Below are 26,971 nucleotides of genomic sequence, written 5' to 3' on the forward strand. Positions count from 1 at the left end.
CCAGACTAATAGTTTGACTATAATTCAAGTCCCTTATTTTTGCAACGTTAATTGCATCAATTTTCTAAATTTTTGATCAAAATAACATTTATACATTTTTTTTTAATTGAAAATCATCACTGCTTCAACTTAGACTCCCCCATTATGACTTTTTAAAAAATATTTTTTGTTTATTACTGCACCATGAACCATATCAATAATATATACAAGTTTTCATCATTAAAATACACAGTGATATTTCCTTTTTTTAACCCCTTCCTCCCACCCTCCCTACCCCATAACTTAGAGAATCAAAGAAAAACAATAAAACCTAAAACAGAAAAAAAACATTGTGTCATCCATATTTCAATATTTAAATATTATCGTACTTGTATCATATCACACTAAGAGATGGAGGTCCTAAATGGGCGGTTTCTAACATATTTTATGTATGATTCCCAAATTTGTTCAAATAAAGTATATTTGTCTTTTAGATTGTACGTATTTTTTTCTAATGGAATACACTTGTTTATTTCTATATGCCATTGTTGTATTTTTAAGCTTGCTTCCATTTTCCAAGTTTTTGCTGCTTCAAACGCAATCATAATAAATCTTTTTTGAGCTCTGTCTAATTTTAGGCTTAGCTTTTTTTTGTCTTTTACGTTATTTAACAGAAAGATTTCTGGATCTTTTGGTATCTTATTTTTTTGTAATATTAAGTTTAAATCCTCCCAGAAAGTTTTCACTTTTGTACATGTCCAACTCCCCCATTATAATCTTAAGTGTAACCTAACTAAATCATTTTCAACTATCAAATAGAAGCTTAGTAGTTTTTCCATAACATTATTTTATCCACTTATTTTGTTGACAACAATAACTGAATTTCACCAAAATATAGTAGCGTTTAGTGCCAATGGTAAAATGAATCCATTTTAAAATATGGTCAAAAACTTTTTTTTTTAAAACTCATGGATGTTTTAAATTTATTTTAAATGTAGACATAAAGCACATTTTGGCCCATGAGCCCATGCTGCTCTATTATATTCAATTAACCCACAACCCCCTGTACATTTCAAATGGTGGGAGGAAATCAGAGCCCCCAGAGGAAACCCATACAGACATGGAGAGAATGTACAAACTCCTTACAGAGAGCGTGGGATTCAAACTCCAGTCCCGATCGGTGGTGCAATAACAGCATTACACTAACTACAACGCTAACCATGTTCTTTTCATCAGAGCCTTCTGAGCACTAGATGGTAAAGTTCATTTGCAGAGTTGACCAAAAATAAATAATTACGCCTAATCCTCGATTAGGATATCAGGTAATTTGGATAACAGGCATCCAAACCGATTTTCCCTGAATTAGCCCAAGTTTGAATTGAATTCCTGCTAACTTTGTTTTCAGTCTCTTCTTTTCACTGAAAACATAGCCTCCAAAAGTCCTCACTTTCCTTCTTACTACAGTAAGTTTCCCCTTATCCGAAGTTCCATTAACTGAACTTTTTGCGGCGCTGACAAGATTTCACAAGTTGTAAAAATCTTTATCACCCAACATTCCCACGAGGGGCTTTGATGCTTTGTTTCTTGAATATCTCATTTAAGAATTTTAAAACTGCATCTATGTATAAATATTCATAAAACTAAAGAAAACATTAATTACACATGGGGTGCATGTATATAACGCCACCCCCACCACCACACCCCTTCATCCCTCCCCTAAAATATCAAAAAGAAAAGGAAGAAGAAAAAGTTGGGAGAATATCAAAAAGAAATATTAAGTCTCAATAGAAATAATAATGTAACTGAGGTCACCAACATGATGGGCTTTCAGAGAGTCCTTTAAATTTTCAACTAATGTGTTGTAAATATGGGCACCATATTTTCAAAAAAATTGACACTTATTATTTATATTATTTTCTCGAGTGGAATACAAGTACGCAATTCAGCATGCCACCTCTCCATCCCTAAATCTTTAACTGATTTCCAAGTAATGGCTATGCACTTCCTAGAAACAGCTAAAGCTTGCCATAAAGATTCAATTTGATACATAGTTAACCTTAATTTAGGTCTAATCACTTTAAATATTACCCAACAAAAATAACATTTGGTTCTGTGGAAGTTTAAGCCCTAATATTTTCTGCAAAAAATTTATTACCTCCAACCAAGAAGATTTTTACTTTAGGACTCTTCCAAGTAGAATGCAAAAATGAACCAACTTCCTGACCACATTTAAAACATAGATCTGATAATGTTGGGTTTGATTTTGTTTAATTTTTGAGGAGTTAAATACAATTGATGCAAAAAAATTGTATTAAACCAGCCTATATCTAACATTAACAATTTTTGTCATGTTTTCTTCACACAATTGCATCCAGACATTTTCATCTATTCGTCTATTTAAATCAACATCCCATCTTAATCTTGATTAATAAATTCCTAACTTAGGAGCTTCTTTTTGAAGTAGCATATACATCACTGAAATGAATTTATTGAAGCCACCCTTACACAGCAATAATTCTAATTCATTCTGTCTAGGTAGTATCAAATTAGGACCCAAGATCTGATCCTTTGTTGGTGCCATTTTGATAACAACAGAACTGTACAGCTCCGATGATCCGAAATTGGATTCTCCGAAATCCTCATTTATCTCAATTTTTTTTTAATTGTTAAATGAGGATATCAGAAACAAATCAGTTACCTGAAATCTTTTGGAGCCAAACTGACCTCACAGGTTGAAAAAAAATTCAGCTGACATGAAATTAGAACGACAATTATCCTCATTTCAGCTAACTCCCTCCCTTCTCTTTCCATACCTTCCCCTATTGATTTTTCTCCCCAACTCTCCCTCTCAAATTGCACGCCACTGTCTCCCAGCCACAAGCAATTGATAGAATCCCTTTCCCGGCTTCACCAAGGAGAGCGGCTCCTGGGCAGTGGTGTTCCCTCCCCTCCCCTTTGCTCCTATCTCCTTCCCTCCCTGGAATACCAGAACTCTCTACAACAATCCCTCCCCTTGGCCTACTACCACACATGCACACCCTCCCAGGGGAGGATTCAGAGTCAAGACTCTGGCGTCAGGAGCTCTGGTGTCTGGGGAGACAGAAGCCTGCCAACTCACCAGTGAGTGTTCCACCAGCCCAGTAAGTCTCCCCAGGGATCAGTGCCAGCAGTGGGGACATTTCAGGGATCGGCAGCAGCAGTTGGAAGGGCTTGATGATCAGCAGCAGCATTGCAGCCAGCATTTTTTTGGTGAGAATTAAACATTATTTTAATGCTTAAAAAGCTTTCTCTTGTTGTTTGTTGTTGTTGTTTCAATACTGATACAAGTGATTTGCTGTTGTTACTGGGCTGTTTTTAAAAATTGACCAGTTATCCGGAAAAAATAAGTTTATCCGACATAGGCCAGGTCCCGACCATTTTGGATAATCGGAGTTATACTGTAGTTGCGAAAATGGCAAAAAGGTCTGCAGATAGCACTATGGAGGTGAGTGAAAAGCAAAGGAGGAAGTGTTTGTGTTTGTCTACAGAACAGAAAATCAAGCTGTTCGCAAAACTGGACAGTGGTGCAAGTGTGAGACCTCTTACAAAAGAGTATGGTGTTTGAACAACCACAATCTATGACCTGAAGAAGCCAAAGGATAAACTGTTGAAGTTCTATTCTCAAAGTGATGAACAGAAGTCATTTAAAGATAGATAAACAGTACATAAATGTAAAAGTGAAGACCACAATGGTGAAAATAACTGAAATTGTTCTGCATCAAGGTGAATGCAATTAAGATGACTTAGTTAACACTGGAGAAAAAGTGCCCATAGACAACATCGTGAAAATGTGTGATGGAGTTATTGGAAGACTAGAGCAGTGTGCATTCATAACAGAATAAGAAATCGTGTCAGTTTATAAAATCAAAGAGAGATTTCCAAGACAAAAAAAAACATTGTTAATGAGGCAGATGACACCAGAGGAAACATTTGAAAAAGCCATTGAGGAGAATTTCTAGTGTTTGGTGCTGCATTTATCTTATTCTGTAAGCAGAGATCAAGTTGCTTTTTTTTGATACGTATTAAACATTTTTTCATGCTTGAAAAGCTTGCAGTTGTTTTTTTTTCCTTGTTGTTTAACCACTGATACAAGTATTCTTGCTGATGCTACTGAGCTGCTTGAAGCAGCTTAAAACAAAATAAAAAACCAATTACTGAAAAACATCCAGTTCCAAGCTTTTCAGATATGGGGTAAAGTACTGGACGAGACATTTTCTTTTGTTGATTGAGATTTTTCAGTGTTCACACGTTTATACTTCAAAGAGCCCGGGGCCATGTTTTGAGGATAATAGGCAAACCATTTAGGACCGAGATGAGGAGGAATTTCTTTACCCAGAGGGTGGTGAATCTGTGGAATTCATTGCCACAGAGAGCAGTAGAGGCAGGTTCATTAAATATATTTAAGAGACAATTAGATATATTTCTTCAGTACAAGGGTATTAAAGGTTACGGAGAGAAGGCGGGGACGGGGTACTGAACTTTAAGATCAGCCATGATCTCGTTGAATGGCGGAGCAGGCTCGAAGGGTCGAATGACCTACTCCTGCTCCTATCTTCTATGTTTCTATGTCTTTTCTTTAAGCACCAGACTTGGTTCTCTTCACGCACCTGATTTGACCAGTGGGTATTAAGTACTTTCCAACTTACTACAAATATTACTTCATCTCATTGAATGCGGAAAACCGGAGTATTTACAGTTTAGGAACAAGGTGAAACTTTTTGTCGATAAATAATACTGGACAATGAAGATTTTGTTTCCTGAACACTTGAGGGTGTATTTTATAGATTTTGGGCTTCTGATCACGAATGTTACCATAATATTTTCCCATCAAGTAATGTTCCTCAGATATAACTTATTTTTGTGATTTCTTGTCATATTTTAAATCTACTTTAAACATACAAAACCATGAAGCGCAACATGTCATTGAAAATTCATTTCCTGCATTCTCACTTGGATTTCTTCAGTCAGTGCAGTACCAGAGCAATTGGAATCCATCAATGCTGGCCAACTATTGTTGGTCGTTGACACGAGAGGCATCAGATGCCAAGTACAAATGAAAATCAGCGGCAAAACATTTTTTAGGTCAGTTGAAGTAGTGCAATGTGTCAGCATCGTTATGCGATTAAACCTGTCAAATTCAATACATTGTTTCTCCAACTTCCTATGAGATGAAGCAAATCTGAAATTATCTTTGTGTTCAGCTTGAAGTTGTCTATCATAATCCCGCATTTTTTTCAGGAAGCAAACCTTTTGAAAAAAATTGTTGTCTAATGTAATTGAACAATTGAACCCTCTCATCATTAGTCAATTTCTCACCTTTTCATTGCACAGCACCATTTTTCCTGTGGGGCAGGTAACCCAGAATTACATAACTTATGTCTAAAAAATAGTATTTCACAAGATATAGGAGCAAAAGTAGGCCAATCTGTCCAGTGAGTCTGCGCCACCATTCTAATCACGAGCTGATCCATCCTCCCACTTAGCCCCACTCCCCAGTCTTCTCCCCTCAACTCTTAATGCCCTGACTAATCAAATACCTGTTCAATCTCTACCTTAAATACACCCAACGACCTCGCTGCTTGTGTGCAACAGACTTCCAACATTCTAGCTAAAGAAAATTTTCCATCGGTTTTAAATTGACACCCTTTTATTCTGAAATTGTGCCCTCTTGTCCTAGATGCCCCTGACATGGGAAACATCCTTGCCACATCTGCTCTTCCCCGCCCTTTCACCATTCAAAATGTCTCTGAGGTTCCCCCCTTCGCCCTTCTATGCTCCAATGAAAACAGTTCAAGAGCCAACAAACATTCCTGCTATCATTCTAGTAAATCTTCTCTGAACCCTCTCCAAAGTCAACATGTCATTTCTCAAATAAGGTGCCCAAAACTGCACAGTACACCAAGTGAGCTCGCATCAGTGCCCTATAGAGTGTCAATGTAACAACCCTGCTCTTGTATGCTACTCCTCCAGAAATTAATGTCAACATTGCATTTGTCTTCTTCACCATTGACTCAACCTGGAAGTTAACCTTTAGGGCAGGGGTGTCAAACTCAAATTCACGGAGGGCCAAAATTAAAAACTTGGACTAAGTCGAGGGCCGAACTAAATATTTATTGAAAATTTTCAACAACATCTGCATGTTTTCTCTTCTTTCAACATATGTAATGTTAAACTTTAGGATATAACTTTTGGAGGATAATGTTACAGGTCAGAAGTAGGTGGCTCAAGTTCACCCTTTGCTTGACCGGAGGGAAATATATTTGGTCCCTGTGGAGATGTAGTCAGTATTCACAGGCTATGTCCATTTTGGCCTGCATCAGGGCTCAGCATTTCCTGCTCACTCCTCAGGCTCTAGGCCTCTATTCACCCTCGACCCACCATCCCTCTACCTGACCAGTCCTTTACCCAACCTCTACTTACCCCTCACTCCACTCGCTCTGCCTCTACCCACCCCATCCTATACACGCCCCTCTGCTGCCTCTCCCCTCAACCTGTTCCTCCCTCTACCCATCTCTCACCCTCTAATCACCCCTCCCCTACTTGCCCTGCCCCTCCCCTTTTACCTCTTCCCTATCCACCCCTCCTTCTACTCATCCCTCCCTCTAACTGCCCCTCACACCACTATAACTTCCCCTGCCCATTACTCCTCACCTACACTCTCTGCCCACCCCTGCTTACCCACCCACTCAGGCCCAGCGCGCTGCCGATCAGCCTTTGTGGACAGCCACCATCTCTCTCTTCACATGCAGGGCTGAACCAGCCATCCCTGGGGTCTGCGCGGGTGCAAGCGCTAAAGGCCGTGGCGACCGGGAGAAGTGCGCTCGCGCTGTAGAAGGGCCGTCCAGTGCCAGTCGCGCGGGGCTCGCGCTGCCCGGGGGCCGTGCGCAGCCTGCCATGCCCGTTGCGCCGACAGGAAATCACAGGCACTCGCCAATCTGCCGCACCGCTCGACAGGTGGGAGAAGTGACTGGTTGTGCGGGGAGCCTTCCAACTGGCTTGCCGGCTGATGACATCGACAGACTTCTCGTGTTACAATTTCTCGTGTTACAATGGGGAAGGATGTGCAATGAAGGGGGAGGATGGTGGGGGTGACATTACCAAAAAACAGCATCGGCTCTCGCTGCAGGGCGGGCCACCTCTAATACATTTTTGAAATGATCTTGCGGGCCAAATATAATTATATCGGCCGCGGGCCAGAGTTTGACACGTGTGCTTTAGGGTATCCTACATGAGGTCCCCCAAGTCCCTTTGCACCTCTGAATTTTGAATTTTCTCCCCATCTAAATAGTAATCTGCCTATCTATTTATTCTACCAATGTGTATGGCTGCACACTTTTCATCTGCACCTCTTTGCCTATTCTCCTAATCTATCCTCAACACCACATGCCCTCCCATCTATTTTGGTATCATCTGCAAATTTTGCCACAAATAGATCTATTCCATAATCCAAATAATTTTTATATATTACGTAAGAAGCGCCTCCAACACCGACCCCTGTGGAACACCACTGGCAACCGGTAGCCAACCTGAGTAGGATCCCTTTATTCCTACTCTCCTATTTCCAGCCGACAAGTCGATGCTCTAGCCATGCAAGTGTCGTTCCTATAGTTCCATGGGCTCTCATCTTGTCACTCTCATGTGTGATGCTTTTGAAGGCCTTTTGAAAGTGCAATTACACAACATGCACTGCATCTACCTTGTCTGTCCTACTTGTGATCTCTTCAAAAATTGCAGTACCATTTGTCAGGCATTATTTTCCTTGAAGGAAACCATGCTAACTTGGGTTTATCTTGCCGTGCACCTCTACATGCTCCATAAACCTCATCCTTGATAAATCGACTCCAACAACTTCCCAACCACTGACATCAGGTAATAGTTTTACAATTTTCTTTCTGCTGCCTTCCTCCCTTCTGGAACAGGGTACATGGTCAATGACAGGATTCTTAACAGTGCAGAAGAACAGGGAAAGTTGAAGTCCAAATCCACAGATCTCTCATGTTTGCCACGCAGGTAGATAAGATAGTTAAGAAGGCTTATGGTACGCTGGCCTTCATTAGTGAGGGGATTGAGTTCAAGAGCCGTGAGGTAACGTGGCAGCTTTATAAAACTCTGGTTAAACCACACTTGGAATTATGGTGTTCAATTCTGGTCACCTCATTACAGGAAGGATGTGAAAGATTTAGGGTGCGTGCAGATAAGATTTACCAAGATGTTGCCTGGATTGGAGTATGTGTCTTATGAAGCAAGGTTAACAAGGATTTTCTCTTTGAAGTGAAGGAGGACGAGAGGCAACTGAACAGAAGTTGACAAGATTATGAGAGGAATGGACAGATAGCACCTTTCTTCCTGGGTGAGGACATCTGTACAAGGTGAGTGGAGAAAAGATTTAGGAGCTACGTCAGTGGCAAGTTTTTTTTTTAAATTATTACAAGCTACCATTTTAGTAATATTGGATTCTCACTGTAAGGGATAGTACAGACAGGAGGAACTGAATGGTCAGTTAACATTTCACCCAAGCACAACACAAGTCACAGCCCAGCAATAATTAATTACATTTGAAGAACTGAGGAAGGTTTGTCACAGTCCATTCCACATTCAATACAAAGACATTGTCATTTTGCAAAGGGAGAACCATTCTGACTGCTGAAGCGAAAACAGCTTTTTGAAGCAGCTCTTGTGGCCAGCCATTTGTGTGGAATTCAGAGCAAAGCATGTTCTGTGAATGACTGGGGATTTTCAGTGGATTGACCTGTGCCAGGAGGGCCTTTTTGGGAAGCAAATTGCTTCATTTTGATTGTGACCAATAGTGGATCTCACTTGGAGAGAATGCTTCATTTTAACTGTGTTTAACAGTAAAGTTACTTGAAGAGACCAGTACCAAGGTCTTGGAAGCTTCATGGAGGCCGTTCAGTTCAAGTCTTGCCGACAACAGGACCAGGAGTGTTATGACCACAGCTCGTGGGGATGGACATTTCTTCAAAGGCAACGTAAGGAGAATTCGTGAGTCTGTAGTGGCCACGACTCCAGTCTTCCCATCAGTTTGTCATTAATTCTTGGCATCAAATTCCAAAGGTCTACACTTCAACATTGAAATTAAAAGACTGAACTTTAAAGTAACTTTCTAGATTTTGGCCTGAAATGTAATGGTTTGGGTATATCACACACACAAGTACACCTGCACATAATTGAGGAAAGTTGAAAAGTTAAGACTATAGTTTAAGAGTTAGAAATAAAATTAGTGTTTTAAAATTAAACAGTCTGGTTGTCCATTGCTGCTCATTACACGAGGTTTGTAACATTATACACAGAATGGTCGACGGCTAGGATGCGTTGGCAGGGGTGGTGGTGGAGGCTGGCACAATAGCAACATTTAAGACTCTTGGACAGGTATATAGATGGAAGAAAAATAGAGGGTCATGCGTATGAAGTAGAGGAAGTTTGGATTGTTAAGTAGGCACAACAATGTAGGATGAAGGGCCTGGACTGTGATGTAATGTCCTATCATTAGATGTGCAGCTAACAATTGGAATACATTAGACCTGTAGCATGGATACCATCCGTGGAAGCATGCTGCTGAGTTTTCCAATTTCATGCAGAAATTGTTAGTTCAATTTATTCTGATTATACAGCCTTTTGAAAAATAATGTTATCCAATCTAATTTCAAGGAAAATATTTATAAATTTTCAACAATGCTACACTTCCTTTCATTGCATGACCAATTCTTCTCTGACCTATATAACCTTTGCTAAAACCACCCCAATATGTTTCGCCTTCTATTCGAACAAACATTAAATGCATGGAATCCTCTCCATCTTAACATGAAGTGCCTATTGTTGGAAGCTTTAAAAAGGATAGGAGTCTGGACAGAAGGCACAAGCTTTAAATGAAGGGGAAGGAAAATGAACAAAACCTTTTTACGCAACATGTGGCTGGAATATGGTGGAGGCTGGTCCCATTGCATTTTCATATATATGAGGTAAACGTTTCCAATTTACTCTCGCTTTCTCCTGCCTTATCCCATCATAATTAGCCCTTCCCCATTCTGTCTGTTTTTATTCTTTTACGTGGCTATGCTGAAGTTCAGGGAGTCGTGGACACTCTCACCAAAATGCTCCCCCACCTGACCAGGTTCATTACTTAGAATTAGATCTAGTGTGGCCTCTCCTCTCATCAGCCGGTCCACATACAGTGTTAAGAATCCTTCTTGGACACATCTGACAAATTCAGCCCCATCTATCCCCTTGCAGTAGGTTCCAGTCAATATTAGGGAAGTTGAAATCACCGAAAACTACAACCCTGTATTTCCCACATCATTCCAAAATCTGCCTGATTAGCTGTTCCTTAGTGTGCCAAGCCATGAAAGACCCCAACAATGAAGACGCTGTTTACATCCGGTACCGCACGGATGGCAGTCTCTTCAATCTGAGGCGCCTGCAAGCTCACACCAAGACACAAGAGAAACTTGTCCGTGAACTACTCTTTGCAGACGATGCCGCTTTAGTTGCCCATTCAGAGCCAGCTCTTCAGCGCTTGACGTCCTGCTTTGCGGAAACTGTCAAAATGTTTGGCCTGGAAGTCAGCCTGAAGAAAACTGAGGTCCTCCATCAGCCAGCCCCCCCACATCTCCATCGGGCACACAAAACTCAAAACGGTCAACCAGTTTACCTATCTCGGCTGCACCATTTCATCAGATGCAAGGATCGACAATGAGATAGACAACAGACTCGCCAAGGCAAATAGCGCCTTTGGAAGACTACACAAAAGAGTCTGGAAAAACAACCAACTGAAAAACCTCACAAAGATAAGCGTATACAGAGCCGTTGTCATACCCACACTCCTGTTCGGCTCCGAATCATGGGTCCTCTACCGGCACCACCTACGGCTCCTAGAACGCTTCCACCAGCGTTGTCTCCGCTCCATCCTCAACATCCATTGGAGCGCTTACATACCTAACGTCGAAGTACTCGAGATGGCAGAGGTCGACAGCATCGAGTCCACGCTGCTGAAGATCCAGCTGCGCTGGATGGGTCACGTCTCCAGAATGGAGGACCATCGCCTTCCCAAGATCGTGTTATATGGCGGAGCTCTCCACTGGCCACCGTGACAGAGGTGCACCAAAGAAAAGGTACAAGGACTGCCTAAAGAAATCTCTTGGTGCCTGCCACATTGACCACCGCCAGTGGGCTGATAACGCCTCAAACCGTGCATCTTGGCGCCTCACAGTTTGGCGGGCAGCAACCTCCTTTGAAGAAGACCGCAGAGCCCACCTCACTGACAAAAGGCAAAGGAGGAAAAACCCAACACCCAACCCCAACCAACCAATTTTCCCCTGCAACCGCTGCAATCGTGTCTGCCTGTCCCGCATCGGACTTGTCAGCCACAAACGAGCCTGCAGCTGACGTGGACTTTTTACCCCCTCCATAAATCTTCGTCCGCGAAGCCAAGCCAAAGAAAGAAGAGTGTGCCAAAGGCTATTTGGGGGCCTATGGACTACTCCCCGCATAGTGATTGCTCATTTCCTATTTCTGACTTCCACCACACTGACTCAGTGGACATTCCCTCCACAGCCTCCTCCCTTTCTATCACCATAATGCTATCTCAGACCCATAATGCTACTCCCCTCACTCTCTTACCTCCCATCCTAAACCCCAGTATCTGCATCAGCCAATCCCTGCCCTTCCTCCAGCAGTTTCTGTAATGGCCTCAACATCGAAGTTCCACGCACTGATCCATTCTCTCAGTTCATCCCCTTTATTCTTCATGCACCTATCATTGAGATCGACACATTTCAAATGCTCTAACAGGCTACATTTATGTTTCATCCCCTGCCTGTCTTTCCTCACAAACTCAGAACACATTGCATCATGCTTTTGACTCTCTGCCCTATACTCTGCGCTCACACTCTGGTTCCCACCTCCCTGCCAAACTAGCTGAAATCCTTCCCAACGGCTCCAGAAAACCTGCCCGCCAGGATATTGGTCCTTTTCCAGTTCCAGTGCAGCCCATCCTTTTTGTACAGGTCAGAAGAGATCCCAATGATCCACAAATATGAACCCCTGCCCTCTGCTTCAAATCTTCAGCCACACGTTCCTCTTCCATCAACTTTCTATTCTTAACCTCTCTGGTGCGCAGCACAGGCAGCAATTCTGAGATTATCACCCTCGAGTTTCTGCTTTATAACTTCTTATCCAACTCCCTCTTCCTCTTCAGGACCTCATCACTACTCCTATCTCTGTCATTGGTCCCTATGTGGACCATGACATCAAGCTGCTCACCCTCCACCTCCAGAATGCTGTGAACTCGATCAGACATCCCTGACCCCGGCACTTGAAAGGGAACATACTACCTGGGAGCTTCAATCTCGTTCACACAACCTCATCTAACCAAGGAGTTCCCAATCACCTTAGCTCTCCTCCCCCTTCCCTTCTAAGCCAAGGGGCCAGCCTCTCTGCCGAAGATGTGACCACAACTTGTCCCTGATAGATCATTTCCCTCAACATTATCCAAAACAGTATACTTATTGTTGAGGGCAATGGCCACAGAGATGCTCTACACTGTCTGCTTATTTCTCTTCCCTCTCCTAACAGTCACCCAGTTACCTACCTCCAGACTTTTAGAGGTGACTACCTCCCTGAAGCTCTGCTTCATCCAGCTCCAGAGCTGCAGCTGGATGCACCTCTTGCAGGGGTAGTCATTAGGGACATTTGTGCTGTCCCAGATTTCCCACATCCTGCAATTGGAGCATTCCACTGCCCATCTCCAGTAACTCTTTCTAATTTAACTATCTTATCTGGCCTTACTTCACTGGAATCAAGCTCGTCCTCAGCCTTTGCTCGCCTAAACCTCATGAGCCAAACCCTCGAAATCCCACTGCTATATTGAACCACTCACAGTGGCTGCTCCACTTGAGCTACCCCTCCTTTTATTTGTCACTGCACCTTATCTTTATTGCTCCTCCAACTAATCACCGTTCTGTTTAACCCTCAACTTGCTCTACGCTCCCTTTTAAACTGTACTCGCCTCCAGCTGGTTCCCGACACTCACAACTCTCCCAAGTCCCTCGTTCCTCCTCTTTCAGTGACGGTCCTGAAATTACAACTGTTTACCCAGTGATCTGATTTATCACACTCTTTCCTTAGCTCATAAACCTGAGCTAAGGTCTCTGGGTAAACAGTGCCAGTGGAATGGAAATGATCACAAGCATCTGGTTTTATTACAAAAAGGCCAAGACAATAGCAAATTAAAATCGACACACTTTGCTGCTTACCCATTTTTACTAAAGACACGTATCCATGCCTGAACATTGGGTCCCCGCATGCACAGACATCGAAATGTTGTAAAAGTAGATAAAAGAACAGCAAATAAGAAGGTCTCCTTGATGGACCTGAAAAAACAAAGTATGTGAGAACAACATTGGTTTGCAATTGTTATGAAGTCATATAGTTTATGCTAAAGGTTAAATAGTGAGAACTCAACAAGTTAGATTTTGATTTTGTTATATGCTAATGCTAAACATTACATTTCTTTCACTTCAAATGTCATACCGCGGCAGATCCAATTTAAGAAATCACCCATCCACTTCGATACATCTGTTCCACCTTTCAATAACTAAACCCATAGCCCTTTATTTCCTTAATATATTAAAATTCAGTAACTGGTTTTGAATATGGAACAATTTTCATACCCCCCTCCACCCCCCCCCCCCCCCCGTTTAAGAAAAGAATTTGAAATGTTTATTAAACTCAGTCAAAGAAATTTGTTCTCATTCCAGTCCTGAATGATTGTCCTTTTTTTGAGACAATGCTCACTGGTTCTATGCACTAAAGTTAGGAAATACCCATCTTGCATCCACCTGCCAGATCCCCAATTCATCTGCAAATCTGCAGCTATTATTAGTTTTTTCACAACATCATTGTATGGCAAAGCTGACAATAGTCCTAAAGCCATGTGGTCTCTTGTGTTCCCCTAATAATTGTGATTTGCACAACTTGATGATAAATTTCTCATCAACTCTTAGTCTGTTTCATGTAAAACACTAAAAAATTATATTCCCTTGAATGAGATTTCCTTATTATAAACCTTGTAACTATAGGTCTTTAAAAAAGATAGACTGTGGGGGGGAGGGGGGGTTAGTGTAGGTCACTTCACAAACAGACATTAACATTTCACAATTCACAAAAGGCATCTCATTTGAAATGCAAGAGCTTTGCATAAGCAGAGACTTCATGTCCACAGCACAGTAACTTTACAGAAACTTTGAAGGATGCCTGTGGAGATTTCACAAGAAGGTGTTAATTGGACTGATATTGAGGAATAAATGGACTATTGTCTTTGAAGCAACAGATGTCCTCAGAAACTGATTGTGGTGCCAGCAATCTGTCTAGTTGCAGTTTGCTGTTCTAAGAGGGGTCATGTGGTTTTGCAGAGAGAGAGGAAAAAAAGAGAGAGGGAAAATTCAGTCTAACGGTGGCTTTTGGGAGGCTGCAACATGGCAAGCTGGCAGGCTTGTTGAAAATCCCATTTTGAAGATGGGTTTTGAGTTCTGAGTTCAGCCTGTTGAAAACCCTTGTAGTCTTTACAAGAGGAAATAGCTGGCTAGAGTGTTTCTCGTGAAATAAGGGAAACAAGAGGAACTCTCTGGTGACCTGAAAGAGGTTACCATTTAGAAAACCCATGATGGACAAGTTTCTTCAGCAAGAAACTGAAGTAGCTGATCAGAGGGAATCAGTTTGTGTGTGTCTAACGAGCAAAAAATCTCTCTGAAACCAATAAGAACCTTCCTGAGTGATAACTATTTACATAACAGCACCAGAGCCTAGTGAAAATTCATAAATGTTAAATTCTATGCACAGTATAAGAATTGCTTGATTCCAGTGAACTTGGAGGAGTGAGAAGTGAGATTGGACTGTGAATTAAAGAACTTTCCTGAAATATACACATTTCAAACACATGCACTTAAAATTAGAAGAGGGTTAAGTTAGGTTAATAGTAATAAGTTAAAGATTGATCCTGTTTTTATGTTTAAAGAAAAATCAACTTTTGTTTAAGTAATCATTTGTCTTGGTGAATTTATATTGCTGCTGGGTTTTGGGGTCCTCTGGGCTCATAACTACACACATACACACACAAATTTAGGAAAGATTTATTTCTGTACTGGAAATGTTAGTATATTCTGATGAAAAAATAAATTCTGACATAACCTAGTTACTTTTCTCCTTCCACAAATTATTCCTGACCTGCAAGAATGTTGAACATTCACTTTTGCAAATGCAATATGCATGTCAAATTTTCTGTGAATTCTGGCATTCTTCACATCTTCTCTATCAATGATCACCTTTTACTTACATTTCGTGCAGAAGAGCTGTGATAAACAAACTTTCACCCCCAGTGTCCCCACTGTCATTCAGACTTTTCATCATCCTAACATAGACATGGTTCTCTACACTGTTACGAGCCCAGAGGACCCATAAACCTAGCAGCAAACAGATATTCACCAAGACAAAATGGTTACTTAAACAAAAGTTGTTTTTAATTATCTTTAAACATGAAAATAGAATCACACTTTAATTTAACTCTATTGACTTACTTAACCCCCTTCTAGTTCTAAGCGCACGTGTATGTAATGGGTGTGTAAGTTCAGAAAAGTTATTTGGTTCACAGTCCAATCTCACTTCTCATTCCTCCAAGATCACTGGTTGCAGGCAATTCTTATACTGTGCAGAGTTTAACATTTTTAAAGTTCATCAGGCTTTGGTGCTTGAAAGGTAAACGCTTACCGCTCAGGAAGGTTCTTTGCGGTTTTCAGAGAGAGATTTGTTGTTCCTTTTTAAATCAGCCACTTCAGAGTTTTGCTGTTGCAACTTGCCCCTTCAGGGTTCTCCAGGTGATAACCTCTTTCTTTCAAGTTCCTTTCTGTTTCTCTTAGTCAAAGTGAAACATTAGACAGCCAGTCCTCTCCTCTTGCATGAGCCCACAAGAGCTTTGACCAGGCCGTCTTCCAAAGGGGGGCTTTCCACAAGCTTGGCAGCTTGTCCTGTTCCAGTCCCAGCTGCTGTCTACTGGCTGTAATGCTGCAGAACTGATCTCTGTGTGCGTGTCTCTCTCGAAGAGAAAGCCTGTTTGATTCTCTGCTTGCAAAACCACATGACCCCCTTACAACAACAAGCTCTCCTCCAGACAATATGTGGCTCCAACAAGCTCTTTCCTCTGATGCCTTTTGTAAGCAACAATCCATTAGTGAAGTCTCTTGAGCACTCTTCAAAGGTCTTGCAAAAGCTCTGAAGCCCCAATATGTCTAGCATTGGGCAGAGCTTCAGTATTTCAAATAATATGTTTTAAAGTGTTTGCATGTAACCTACACTAACAAACCTTTCCCAATTTATCTCCCCAAAACATATCTATATACTCCGTCACAACACACCTTCTCATACAACTTAAAGCGTACATGATGTCTGACTTTTCCTACTTCTAATGCAGAAATCAACCTGAGACTTTAGCTGTTTTTTTTTCTCCCCAAGTTTTTGCAACACTTTTTAAATCCCATCTGTGTGGACAATTTGGGATTTTATACAGATAACTTTATTCTTTCCAAATTAATGATGACCAAACATAGCTCCATTTTTACAGTTGCAAATTATGAGAGTTTAAGTCTTAAAAAGCTACTTACACGAAGAGTGGTGCTCCATATAACACTATAACTCCATGAAACAGTAAACAGGAAGTCAAGAATAACCAACAGGACTTGAAGGTCTTTGAGAGCTGGCAAAATAAAATATATGGAGATTTCATATTTTAAAATACAAAATTCACTGCATTCAATGTTTTAAAAAGATGCACGGTTTTCAAATGTGAACCAGACATCACAATCTTACCTTGTGACTTATGGAATTCTTTCTGCTCGATGCAGTGTTCGTTTCCAGTAGTGAATGCAAAACAATACTCACAACCGCCACAGTAGCTGAGCAAATACACAGCCACAGCAGGTGTGTTTCAATGATAGAAAACTTGTCCAAAAACAAGGAAGGTACAAAAGTGGCAAAGAGGACCGAGAGGATGAGAATCATGTGTGCAGAGAACATGCCTCTCAACTCAACGTCCTTCATGTCGATGCCTGCACAGTGTTACAACTATTAAAAAATTAAACCAATGATTAATGCAAAAAAACCTTCTGAGGGTGTGATTTATTCCTGCGACAAATCCACATGGATTATGTTCCTTCTCCCACGTTAGCCATCAGCCTCTCCATTGACGCCATCGTCCATGAAACAATCTGCCCCACGACAGCGGAAACGCAGGGCTCATTGGCAACACGGACTGGCCAATCAGAAACGGAGCTCATTGACTATTCGGTTCATCCTTTCCGTGAGTGGGCGGGATTTCTGACTTTGGTTACATTTGCAAGGTTACCCGTCCAGCCGCGCTTGTCCGCCACCGAGAAGGTGCTATTGAAGCAGTTCGGTGGCATCGAAGGCTGGGGGGAGGGCGGTGCGATGTACCCAAAGCGTGCGAATTCTACCAACCTAGAGAATAGTTAACACGATGACTATTATAGTCTGAGCGACAGCAAAGAGGACCATCAGTGGAGTTTTTGTCATATGCATCGTAGCGTGTGCATATCCAGCGAAAAACTTACTTGCAGCTGAGCAGGTAACTTCATGAAAAAATACAATAGTTTACATTCAATCAAAAATTATAATAAATACAAAAAATGAATAGATAATAAATATTCAGTTACCTTGGGGCAAGAAATAAAAGTGGCATTACAATCGTGCAGACGTCCCTTTTCTGGTGTCCAGGTATTTTATGATTCGTTCAAGAGCCTGATAGCAGTTGGAAAGAAAGCCTGGACGAGCCTTATGCACCTTCTTCCGACAGAGCAGTGAGAGGAGGTTGCATCTAGGATGATAGGAGACCTTGAAGTCACTCATAAAAATCTGTAGGCACCGTGGTTGAAGTGAAAACACAAAATTCTAGTGAAGCTCAGCAGGTCTTTGATGAAGGGCTTAAGGCTGAAACGTCAGCCTTTGCTACATAAAGGACACTGCTTGACCTGCTGAGCTTCTCCAGCATTTTGTGTCCTTGAGGTAGTCTTCAGTGAATGGGAGGTCAGAGTCTGTGATGGACTTCATTACATTTGCTACCTTCTGCAGTTTTCTGTGTTCCTGGGCACTCAACCTGTCAAAATACTTTCCATGATGAACCTGACAACATACCAAATTTCCTCAGACTTCTTAGGACGTACAGGTATTACCTGTAAATATGGTGGCTGATAAATAATCTCCTAGGAACTTGAAGTTACTAACCTCCATTTCAGTCATATCAAGTGGACAGGTGTGTAGCCCCTCAGCCTCTCCTCAAAATCAACAAGAAGCTTCTTGGTCTAGGTGAACTTGATTGTTGTTCTGGTACAACCCAACCAGATTCTTGATCTCTATCATGTATTCTGACTCATCAATCCCAGTTATTTGGCCAACGCTGGTGTCGGCAGCAGATTTATAGATTGTGTTGGAGCCAAACTTGGCTACACAATCATGAGTGTAGCAGGAATAGCGCAGGGAACTAAGCACGCAGATTTGGGATGGCCCTGCACTGATAGTTATCCTAGAGGTGGAGATGCTGCTGATCCTCACTGATTAGTGTCTGCTGACAAAGTCAAAGATCCAGTTGCAGAAGGGCAGGCAAAGTCCCAGTTCATTGAGTTTAATCATAGGTTTTACTGGTATGGTGTTTGATACTGAGCTTTTGTCAATGAACAACAGTCTGACATAGATGTTCTCCTAGTCCAAACGATTTAAGGCCAGTGAGATGACATCTGCTGTGACAATAGGAGAGTTGGAGTGAGTGTAGGACCTTCCTGAGATAGGAGTCAATCTACTCCATAACCAACCTCACAAAGCACATTTTGCATATTGCTAAATATTTTCCTCCATGCATAAGTCCCACCCCCAACCCCCACCACACACACACACACACACACACACACACACACACACACACACACACACACACACACACACCAGTCCATCTAGTTTCCTTACCCTTCCTCCCATTTGTTTCTATCTGCCCATCTTTCCACGTGGTTCCAGCTGTCATCTGTGAGCAAGACCAGTGCTATCATTAGGCCAACTGGGCAGCCGCCTAGGGTGCAGACCTCGGAGGGGTGCTGCTGAAGAGAGATTCCAACAGCTCCTGCACCTCTGCGTCATAAATGATGTGTGTCTGACTAACGTGCTATAAGCACTCGCTCTGCTAAAGCGGAGGGAGTAAGTGGTATGGTGCATGTGATATCAGGTATTACACCCACTGCTCAGCCTGGTTAGCAACCCCCACCCCTCCCATCCTGCTCAGCCCAATGTAGGGCACAAAATAGTCTGGCACCAGCCCTACCTATGAACCTCAAGCCTCGACCTCAAGCCACTTCCTCCCCACCCTCCAACCATATTGCAATATACTAGCAATATTTCCCCCCCTTTCAGGTGTCTCAGACCTGATTCGGGATCTTAAAACCAAAAGGTTGACATATTTGTTCCTCTACATAGATGCTGTTTAACCTGCTAAGTTCTTCAAGTGTTCTGCATTTTGTTATTTATTCAGTGTATTTGACCCAAATTTTCTGAGTTGATTACATTCATAGACTAGCAGTATCCTAGTGCAGTAGTTCTAGTTCCACATCAAAGAACATTTTCCAACCTCAAAAATATAGCTGGAACTAGCGTCAAGTGAACAAACTATTTGAGCCTACTAGAATACCTGAGAAATTCCCTTTTAAGGGATGTAAAAAAAAACCAAGAATGTAATTAGCCAGTAATAAACAATTCAATTAGAACTTTAAACAAGAACATGTAATTGTGATTCTCAAATAATTGTGAATTTTTTTGCCAATTCTTTGTAATATATCCAACATTGATTCAAAAATAAAATCATAAACACAAATTCCCCTTCCATTCCATCAATGAGATAATGGTGCTGTATGCAGACTTCACTCCATCAAGGACACTTACAAGAGGTGGTGTCTCAAGAAAGCAGCCTTTATCCTCAAAAGCCACTTTCAGGGGGCCAGAATACCCGATTGTAAAGCCGCCTATTCAACCCCAATGCGGCTGTCGGGTGACCACCTGAAGATGGAGAATCTGGCCAGGAGGAGCACTTACCTAACGTATATTCTCCGGCTCAGAGAATCCCCCGTTGCTAATAAAAACAGCACCAGGCAAAGGCGGCTAGCAGCTTTCAGGTGCCTAGCAGGGGGGCGGGCTGATGACAGTCAGCTGGCGACCCAACTCCCCTCTGCCCGACAATCCCCCGGCGCGGGACTACGGGCCTGGAGAGGCCGGCACAGGACTGGGGCGGCCAGCACGGGACTGCGGGGCTGGAAGGTCCAGGAGCCTAAAGTCAAGAGGCCTCAGCGGCACAAGGACAGCTTCTTCCTCGCTGCCATCAGTTTCCTGAATAATCAATGTACCAAAGACACCGCCTGACTTTGAGTTTTTGTGCCTTTTTTAAAATTTATCTGCCGCAAAGCGAATTTCATGACAAGAAATTCTGATTCTGAATGATTATTCTCGTGGATAGGTTTAAAGCTGGTGGGTAGAATGTGTTCTCCCAGTAGTGACATTTCACAGACCACAACAAAAACGATGCAAGACTCCTTCAAAATAAAAAATTCAGTCAGAAAATCCCGTTATGTTGGAAATATGACATTAAAACAGCAAAAGGCAGAAATGTTGAGCAGGTTCTGTGGTCAAATTTCACGTGAGGTTAATTGTTTAGTTATTTGCAAATATTCATCCTGCTTCTTCTGTTGCAGATTTTGCTTGGTTTTGTGCGTATTTTCATAGATTCCTGATTTAATGGAATACTTTGGAAGAAAGAGCGTCGCGTTGAGGGTGATGGACCGCGGCGGGCACGAAGGCCCTGAGCCCCGACCCCGCCCCGCTCCTTGGAGGAGGCCCAGAGCCCCGACCCCGCCCTGCTCCTTGGAGGAGCCAATGAGGAGGCGGCTTCCCGGGGCGGAAACGCGGCGTGCGTGTCGCCGGAAGTGGGTGATCCGCGGAGCCGTGGTCAGAATGGTGTGTGAGAAATGTGAGTGTAGGTGGCCCGGTTCCGTCATTGAGGGGTCGAGTGACCTGGAAACCAGTGGCCTGCCCTCCCCGAGGGGCTTTGGTCTCTGGAAGGGGTGTGGGCCACTGCAGCAGTCGCCGTTTTCTCCCACTTCCCCTCCGTCCGGCCAAGAACCCCGCCGGAAGTGCCGTCCTGTATAAATAACTAACATGTTCATCTATTCCTGTTCTTTCAGGTGAAAAGAAATTGGGAAGAGTTATTACTCCGGATACCTGGAAAGATGGATCAAGGAACACGATGGGTAGACAATTTTAGTCACTGCATGGCATTTGAATGTCGCTGATACTTTGCAGGCCTCTTCACCAAAGTTGTAATTTTATTTGCACAGAAAGTGGGGGCCGGAAGATCAATGAAAACAAAGTGTTGACTTCTAAAAAGGCAAGGTTAGTATAAAGTGACCTTTTCAAAAATCCATTTGTCCTTCAGTATGTGATTATATGTATTTGTAAATGTTTAGTACCCAAATTGGTCATTATTTGTTTCATAGGGATATTTATATTGAAATCTTAAAGTATAGTTTGGTATTTTTTTATTTCAGTAGGAATTGAGAGTAAAAAAAAAATAGGAATGAACAGCCTGCCAGATTTATAGAATGCCAGCAATTTTCTATCTGGTGATTTGATTACAATGAACTCCTCATTAATGGATTAGCCATTGACTTGTGCCATGCACAAAGTGCTTGAGGAAATCAGTGGGTCAGGCAGCGTCCAAAGGAGTGGACAGTTGATGCTTCAGGCTGAAAACCCTCAATTAGAAATAGCAAGAACTGGGCAGGTGCCCAAATCAAAAGATCAAGGGAGAGGAGCTCAAGTGATCAGGAATTCAGGTGAGAGGGAGGATTTTTTTTTAAAAAGGAACTAAGAGGTGATGGGAGAATGGGAAGGGGGCTGAGAAAGATTCACTCTGATAGGGGATGGATGGAGGAAGAAGGAATGGGTTTCCTACCTTTTTTTATACAATGTCAATATGATTTTTTTAAAAGTGGACTTTTGAAAAATGTATTAAGAAAGTGGTCTGGGACAATGCTGAAGAACTTTGAAAATACTGAATTTTGGTATAGATTGATGCAGAAATGAATAATTACAGAAAATAAACAGTCAGGGAAATTGACAAATTTGAGTCTCTGGTCATTTTTTTTTCTTTTAAATACCTTGTATTGGCATTGCCCCATCCCCTTCATCATTTCAGTAATTAGTGTGGAATTGATTTCCATCCTGTCAGATTTAGCAATGTAGAATCCAGGCTGCTGAAATCACATTCACTTTTTTACTGATACTGCCTAGTTTTGTTTTTGTGGTCCACCAGTCCTGGTTTAATCCATCTGTTGTTCAAATCCATCAATCATCTTGCATCTCATAACTGATCATAAATACAGAACCACTTATAGCAGTAATCTGTTAGATGTGTAAACTGCTCTGTGAAATTGCACGTTGTCTTTTGTCTCAAAATTAAGACTTCCTTATAGGGAAGCCAGAGTTGAGCAAGCATATAGAATTCAATGTGTTGGAGTTGAGATGATCAGTCATGGAGAGATCTGAAAAGAAAAATGGGAAATTTTAGAGTACTAGAGTTTTGTTGTATTGGAACAGCCACTATGGCCCAATCTGTCTATCCTAAGCAAATTGTCTATCCAAGCTGGTACTATCTTTCAAAACCTTTCCCATCCATGTACCTGCCTAAATGTCTTTGAAATGTTACAGTTGTGCCTCACTCAACCACTTACCATGGCAGCTTGTTCTGTGTGGAGGGGAAAAAATGTATCTATCCGGTCCTTTTTAAATCTGTTCCTTCTCATCTTAAATTTATGCCCTCTGCTTTTCTAAACTTCATTCAGGCCCCCTCATTCTCCTGAGCTCCAAGGTGAAAATTTTCTGCCTCCTAACGCAAGCCCATTAGTCCCAGTAACATTCTGCACAGGTTTTCCAGCTTAATGATAACTTTGTTAAAGCTGGATGTCCAGAACTGCATAACACTCCCAAGTGTGGCCTCACCAAATGTGGGTGTAATCAGGCTAGGAATGCTGTAGGTCAGCAAAGGGGTGAACTTTGAACTTGGATTAATGTTCTGATCCAATGTGCCACTTCTATTCCAGTTTTCTTTTTAATTCTTTCACTAAGCTTAAGTTCTGTAAAAGAAAACCAAGATAAACCTAATTTGTAAAATAAGATCAGAAAATGCTAGAAACATCTGTGGAAAAATAAACCATTTATATTTCAGGCCCAGGGCTTTTGTCAGTTATCCCATTAACTGTTTCTCTTTCCATAGATGCTGCCTGACCTATTGAGTGTTTACAACATTTTCATAATTCCAACAAATTTAATTTTCTATGACTGTTGTATTTTTGTGTTGTCATTTCTTTCTATATATTACTTTGAATTTTAGCCTCTCTTGATTTTATTTCTTCCAATTAAACATTTTTTAAAAACTGCTGAATAATTGCCATATTTGTTTAGCTCTGTTGTAGTTTTATATTTTATGTTTGTTCACTTTCCAGGTTGTGAAGATTAATTCTTTACCCCTTTTGCTCTTCTCACTTAGTGGTATGTTCTGTTCTGTACCATAAAGCACTTTTGAAATTATGCTGGCATCTTTCTTTCATGATTCTCTTTCCAGTCCTATCCAGTATAGTTTCTTCAGCTTCCTTCTAATTTCAATCTTTTGCATTCTTGTTGTCACAAGTAGTTAAATAAAAACTTGATTACCTTTTCCTTAGGTTTGATCCCTATGGAAAGAGCAAATTTTCAGTGTGCCGTATCTGTAAAAGTGCAGTGCATCAGGCCGGTTCTAATTATTGTCAAGGTTGTGCATATAAAAAAGGTATGTGTTGGTGATACTATTCTTGTGCACTTAATTTGTTCTTGATTTCATCAAGCATAAGATCTTGTTGCAAATGTTTGTCATGCTCTCAGTGGAGCTGAAAATATTGTTTGCACTAATTTTAGAATTTTTGTGCAGGTACATAATCTTTTATCCGAAATCTTTGGGACCAGACACTTTCCAGAATTTGGAATTTTTTGGATAATCATAATGACGGTATATTAAATAATTGTGCTGATTTCAGATTTGTGGAAAATAAAGACACACTGCAACTAGAAGGGTCTCTGGACGGACGGATGGGGGTGGGGGGGTGGTGCAGGTGGTGGTAAATGAAGTTTCGTGACAATCAAACCAGTCAGTGGTACGTTCACTTTGTTGTTGAACCTGCTCCGTCAGCACGGATAAGATCTGCATTCTTTGCCCTATGCAATGTTTTCCTATTTTTCACTGTAAAATTTCAACTATTTATCTTTCTGCTTCTTTAATTCATTCATACATGGTGGTAGTTCCCACACCATAATCTTCAGTGAGATGCTGCACAGATGCACCATGATCAAGCTTCTGCAATAACTCTATTTTCTATGCTATCGATAATGACAGGCGCTTCATTTTCTGCTTCTCTCTGTTACCCATAGGGGACTCGGTAGTTCTTTTTGGCATTTTCACAGGCTTCAAAGTTTGTGAACAGCAGAGGCACATCTGACTGGTAAGAGCACTGAGACATGGTGTGAGATGAGGGTGGGTCACGTTGGATCATATTTGGCCCCAAACGTGAGGTTTGGTATGCAGATGACATTCATGGAAAAAACCGTTCCGTTTTCAGAATTTCTGATAAAAGATTATGTACTTGTATTAAGTAGAATTCTTGTCCAATGATTTTGTATGCTAATTTTCATTCTGCATGTAAGAAATGCATTTCTGTCTCGATGACTTTCTATCATGTTTTCTATTCATTTATTCCTAATTAAAGGTCAATATAAAACAAAGTACACATTATCAAAACAAATCAGTTAAATTGCCACTAAAAGAAACCTGTACAAATGGTCTATCTTTAAACAAAGCTATAAAATGTTTGGTCCAAAACTTTGGAAAACTCATTATTCTGAGCCAGAATGACTTTCAGAATTTGCCTAAAGTTAAATTTCATTTGAAGCTTGTGCATAAATTCGATCCATTTATTTAAATGGAAACATTCAGCACGTTAATTTCTGCAGAAGAGATGAGTTGATGTCTGATGAGAGCCTTTCATCACAATTGCAAGATGTGCAGCATATCCAAAGAAGCAAGAGGAAGCTGCTATTAAAAAATCTTCTTCAAAGTGATGTTTAAATGAAGAACAAAGAAAAATAGAAATGTGATGAACATAAAGCAGGAGCTTCAATATGGGACAGGAAGATTTAATATCTTTTCATTTTCTGCTGACTAATATTGTGCCTTTTATCTATAAATTAATACTTTCTCCAGTGTGTTCTTTAACTTCTTTCCTTGTGCTTTTTGTTAGGCTCCTTATCTACTGTGTTCAGTCAACATAGTCACTGAGAAGAAACAGAAATCTGTAAAGGGATGTTGGTAGATTAACAAAGTAAGCTGATAGTTGGAGATCAAAATTTGGGTTTTTGGGTGCATTAAATTGTCTCCTTCAATCACACGGAGATTGGAATACAAAGTTATGCCACAGTTGTTTAGAGCTTTAGTCCTCTATGCACAGTACCAGGCACTACATTGCAAAGGATATATTGGTCTTCGATTAGGGGCAGCAGAGATTTATCATTATTACATTGGCTAAAGGGTTAAATTATGAGACTGCACAGATTAGGTCCATATTGGCTGGAATATGGAAGATACTGTCTTTAAATTAGAGAAGTTGATTGGAAGCTTTTTTTCTGGTACTGTTATTTAGAAAAAAGGGGGAGAACTTTTCAGAGATGGTTTAGGCAAGATCTTCAGATAATGAATACTAAATCTGGAGTACTCAAAGGCTGTTGAGGCAAGGTTAATAAAAAAAATTAAAACTGCTATCTTTATTATGTAAGGTCTATTTAATAAAGCTGTGCACACCTCTTTTATCTAATTGAATGTTATTTAAATATTAACTAATACAGTTTTTCATTTCCAATTAAAAGTTAATTTTCAAAATAATGAACTTGACTATTACATCCACTGATGCCACCTAATCCAATGTGCTTACACTACTTTCTGTTCTTCTCTCACTTTTGCATTATCTGTCATATTTTAAAATTTCTCATCTTGATCAACAGAATTATCAAATGTTTGAACAGATTTTTCTTTTGTTGTAGGCATCTGTGCAATGTGTGGCAAAAAAATCTTGGATACGAAAAACTACAAGCAGACATCTGTGTGAATTGTGTTTGAAACTATGCTTGAGTGTTTTAAATGTTGTTGAAGTATCTGAGCAATGTGCTGTTGTGATATTAACAATTAATGCTCTTTTGAAATATATGTATACTTCTAGAAAAGAAAAAGAAAACAATGCTTCTGAACTAAGTGTCATTGCTTATTAGCATTTATTAGTTCATACATTTTAATTGCAAAGTATATCTTGAATTGCAGTATTGTCAAGACCTTTGACAATTGGCAGTGGAGGTAGAATCACTGAGCTATATATTTAGTATTTACAACAACAATACATTTTATAATCCTTGATGGTGTATATTTTCTGAGTGCTCTAAATGTTCCTGTGGCAGTCAACACTCTGAAGAGCTGCAGAGAATGACTTCTCTTTTTAAATGGAAGTCACAAATGATGGATGTTTGATTGCTGAAAAAACTAGCTTAATAGAAACTCTGGCTATTTGGAAGAATTCAGTTTGTGGTTTGGTTTCTCCTGATTTGGGAAGAGTGAATTCATTGAGTTCTGTAATTCAAACTTTTTTTTCATTCCTGAAGGTGGCTTGTTGAGTTATAGAATTCCTCTGACTTTGTAAAGTTTAATTTTTCTTAATATAACAAATTTTTAATATACATTTTGGGAAATAATAAAAAGTTTTAGATCCCAAGA

At 40.9% G+C, this 26,971-nt stretch overlaps 2 protein-coding genes across 7 annotated transcripts in view; one reads left to right on the forward strand and one right to left on the reverse strand.

Moving 5' to 3' along the window:
* Positions 1 to 17,312, reverse strand: part of pigf (phosphatidylinositol glycan anchor biosynthesis, class F) — a 102,184-nt gene extending 84,872 nt beyond the window's left edge. For all 6 annotated transcript variants that reach the window (XR_011355647.1, XM_069931108.1, XM_069931105.1 and 3 more), the window contains exons 1-3: positions 16,891 to 17,312; positions 16,686 to 16,777; positions 13,287 to 13,403 (exon numbers count right to left, since the gene is read on the reverse strand). Coding sequence is in view for 5 of the 6 variants with exons in the window: in XM_069931108.1 (XP_069787209.1) it covers positions 13,287 to 13,403; positions 16,686 to 16,777; positions 16,891 to 17,121 (440 nt within the window). In the remaining variant the exon portion in view is untranslated. The remainder of the gene's footprint in view (positions 1 to 13,286; positions 13,404 to 16,685; positions 16,778 to 16,890) is intronic.
* Positions 17,313 to 21,000: 3,688 nt separating this feature from the next.
* On the forward strand, positions 21,001 to 26,971 carry cript (cysteine-rich PDZ-binding protein). Its single transcript, XM_069931112.1, has 5 exons — positions 21,001 to 21,097; positions 21,312 to 21,377; positions 21,465 to 21,519; positions 23,850 to 23,953; positions 26,251 to 26,971. Exons 1-5 carry the CDS (start codon positions 21,004 to 21,006, stop codon positions 26,313 to 26,315), a joined length of 384 nt encoding a protein of 127 aa, XP_069787213.1. The 5' UTR covers positions 21,001 to 21,003; the 3' UTR covers positions 26,316 to 26,971.

Source organism: Narcine bancroftii, chromosome 4 (assembly GCF_036971445.1).
Source record: "Narcine bancroftii isolate sNarBan1 chromosome 4, sNarBan1.hap1, whole genome shotgun sequence".
In the NCBI taxonomy this organism is placed as follows: Eukaryota; Metazoa; Chordata; class Chondrichthyes; order Torpediniformes; family Narcinidae; genus Narcine; species Narcine bancroftii.

What these genes read in the sequence shown, in the direction of transcription:
- cript (XM_069931112.1), top strand. Translation starts at nt 21,004, where the DNA reads ATGAGGAGGCGGCTTCCCGGGGCGGAAACGCGGCGTGCGTGTCGCCGG. An exon ending in CAGAATGGTGTGTGAGAAAT is followed by an intron (nt 21,098 to 21,311) that starts GTGAGTGTAGGT and finishes CTGTTCTTTCAG; the next exon opens with GTGAAAAGAAATTGGGAAGA. An exon ending in TTGACTTCTAAAAAGGCAAG is followed by an intron (nt 21,520 to 23,849) that starts GTTAGTATAAAG and finishes CCTTTTCCTTAG; the next exon opens with GTTTGATCCCTATGGAAAGA.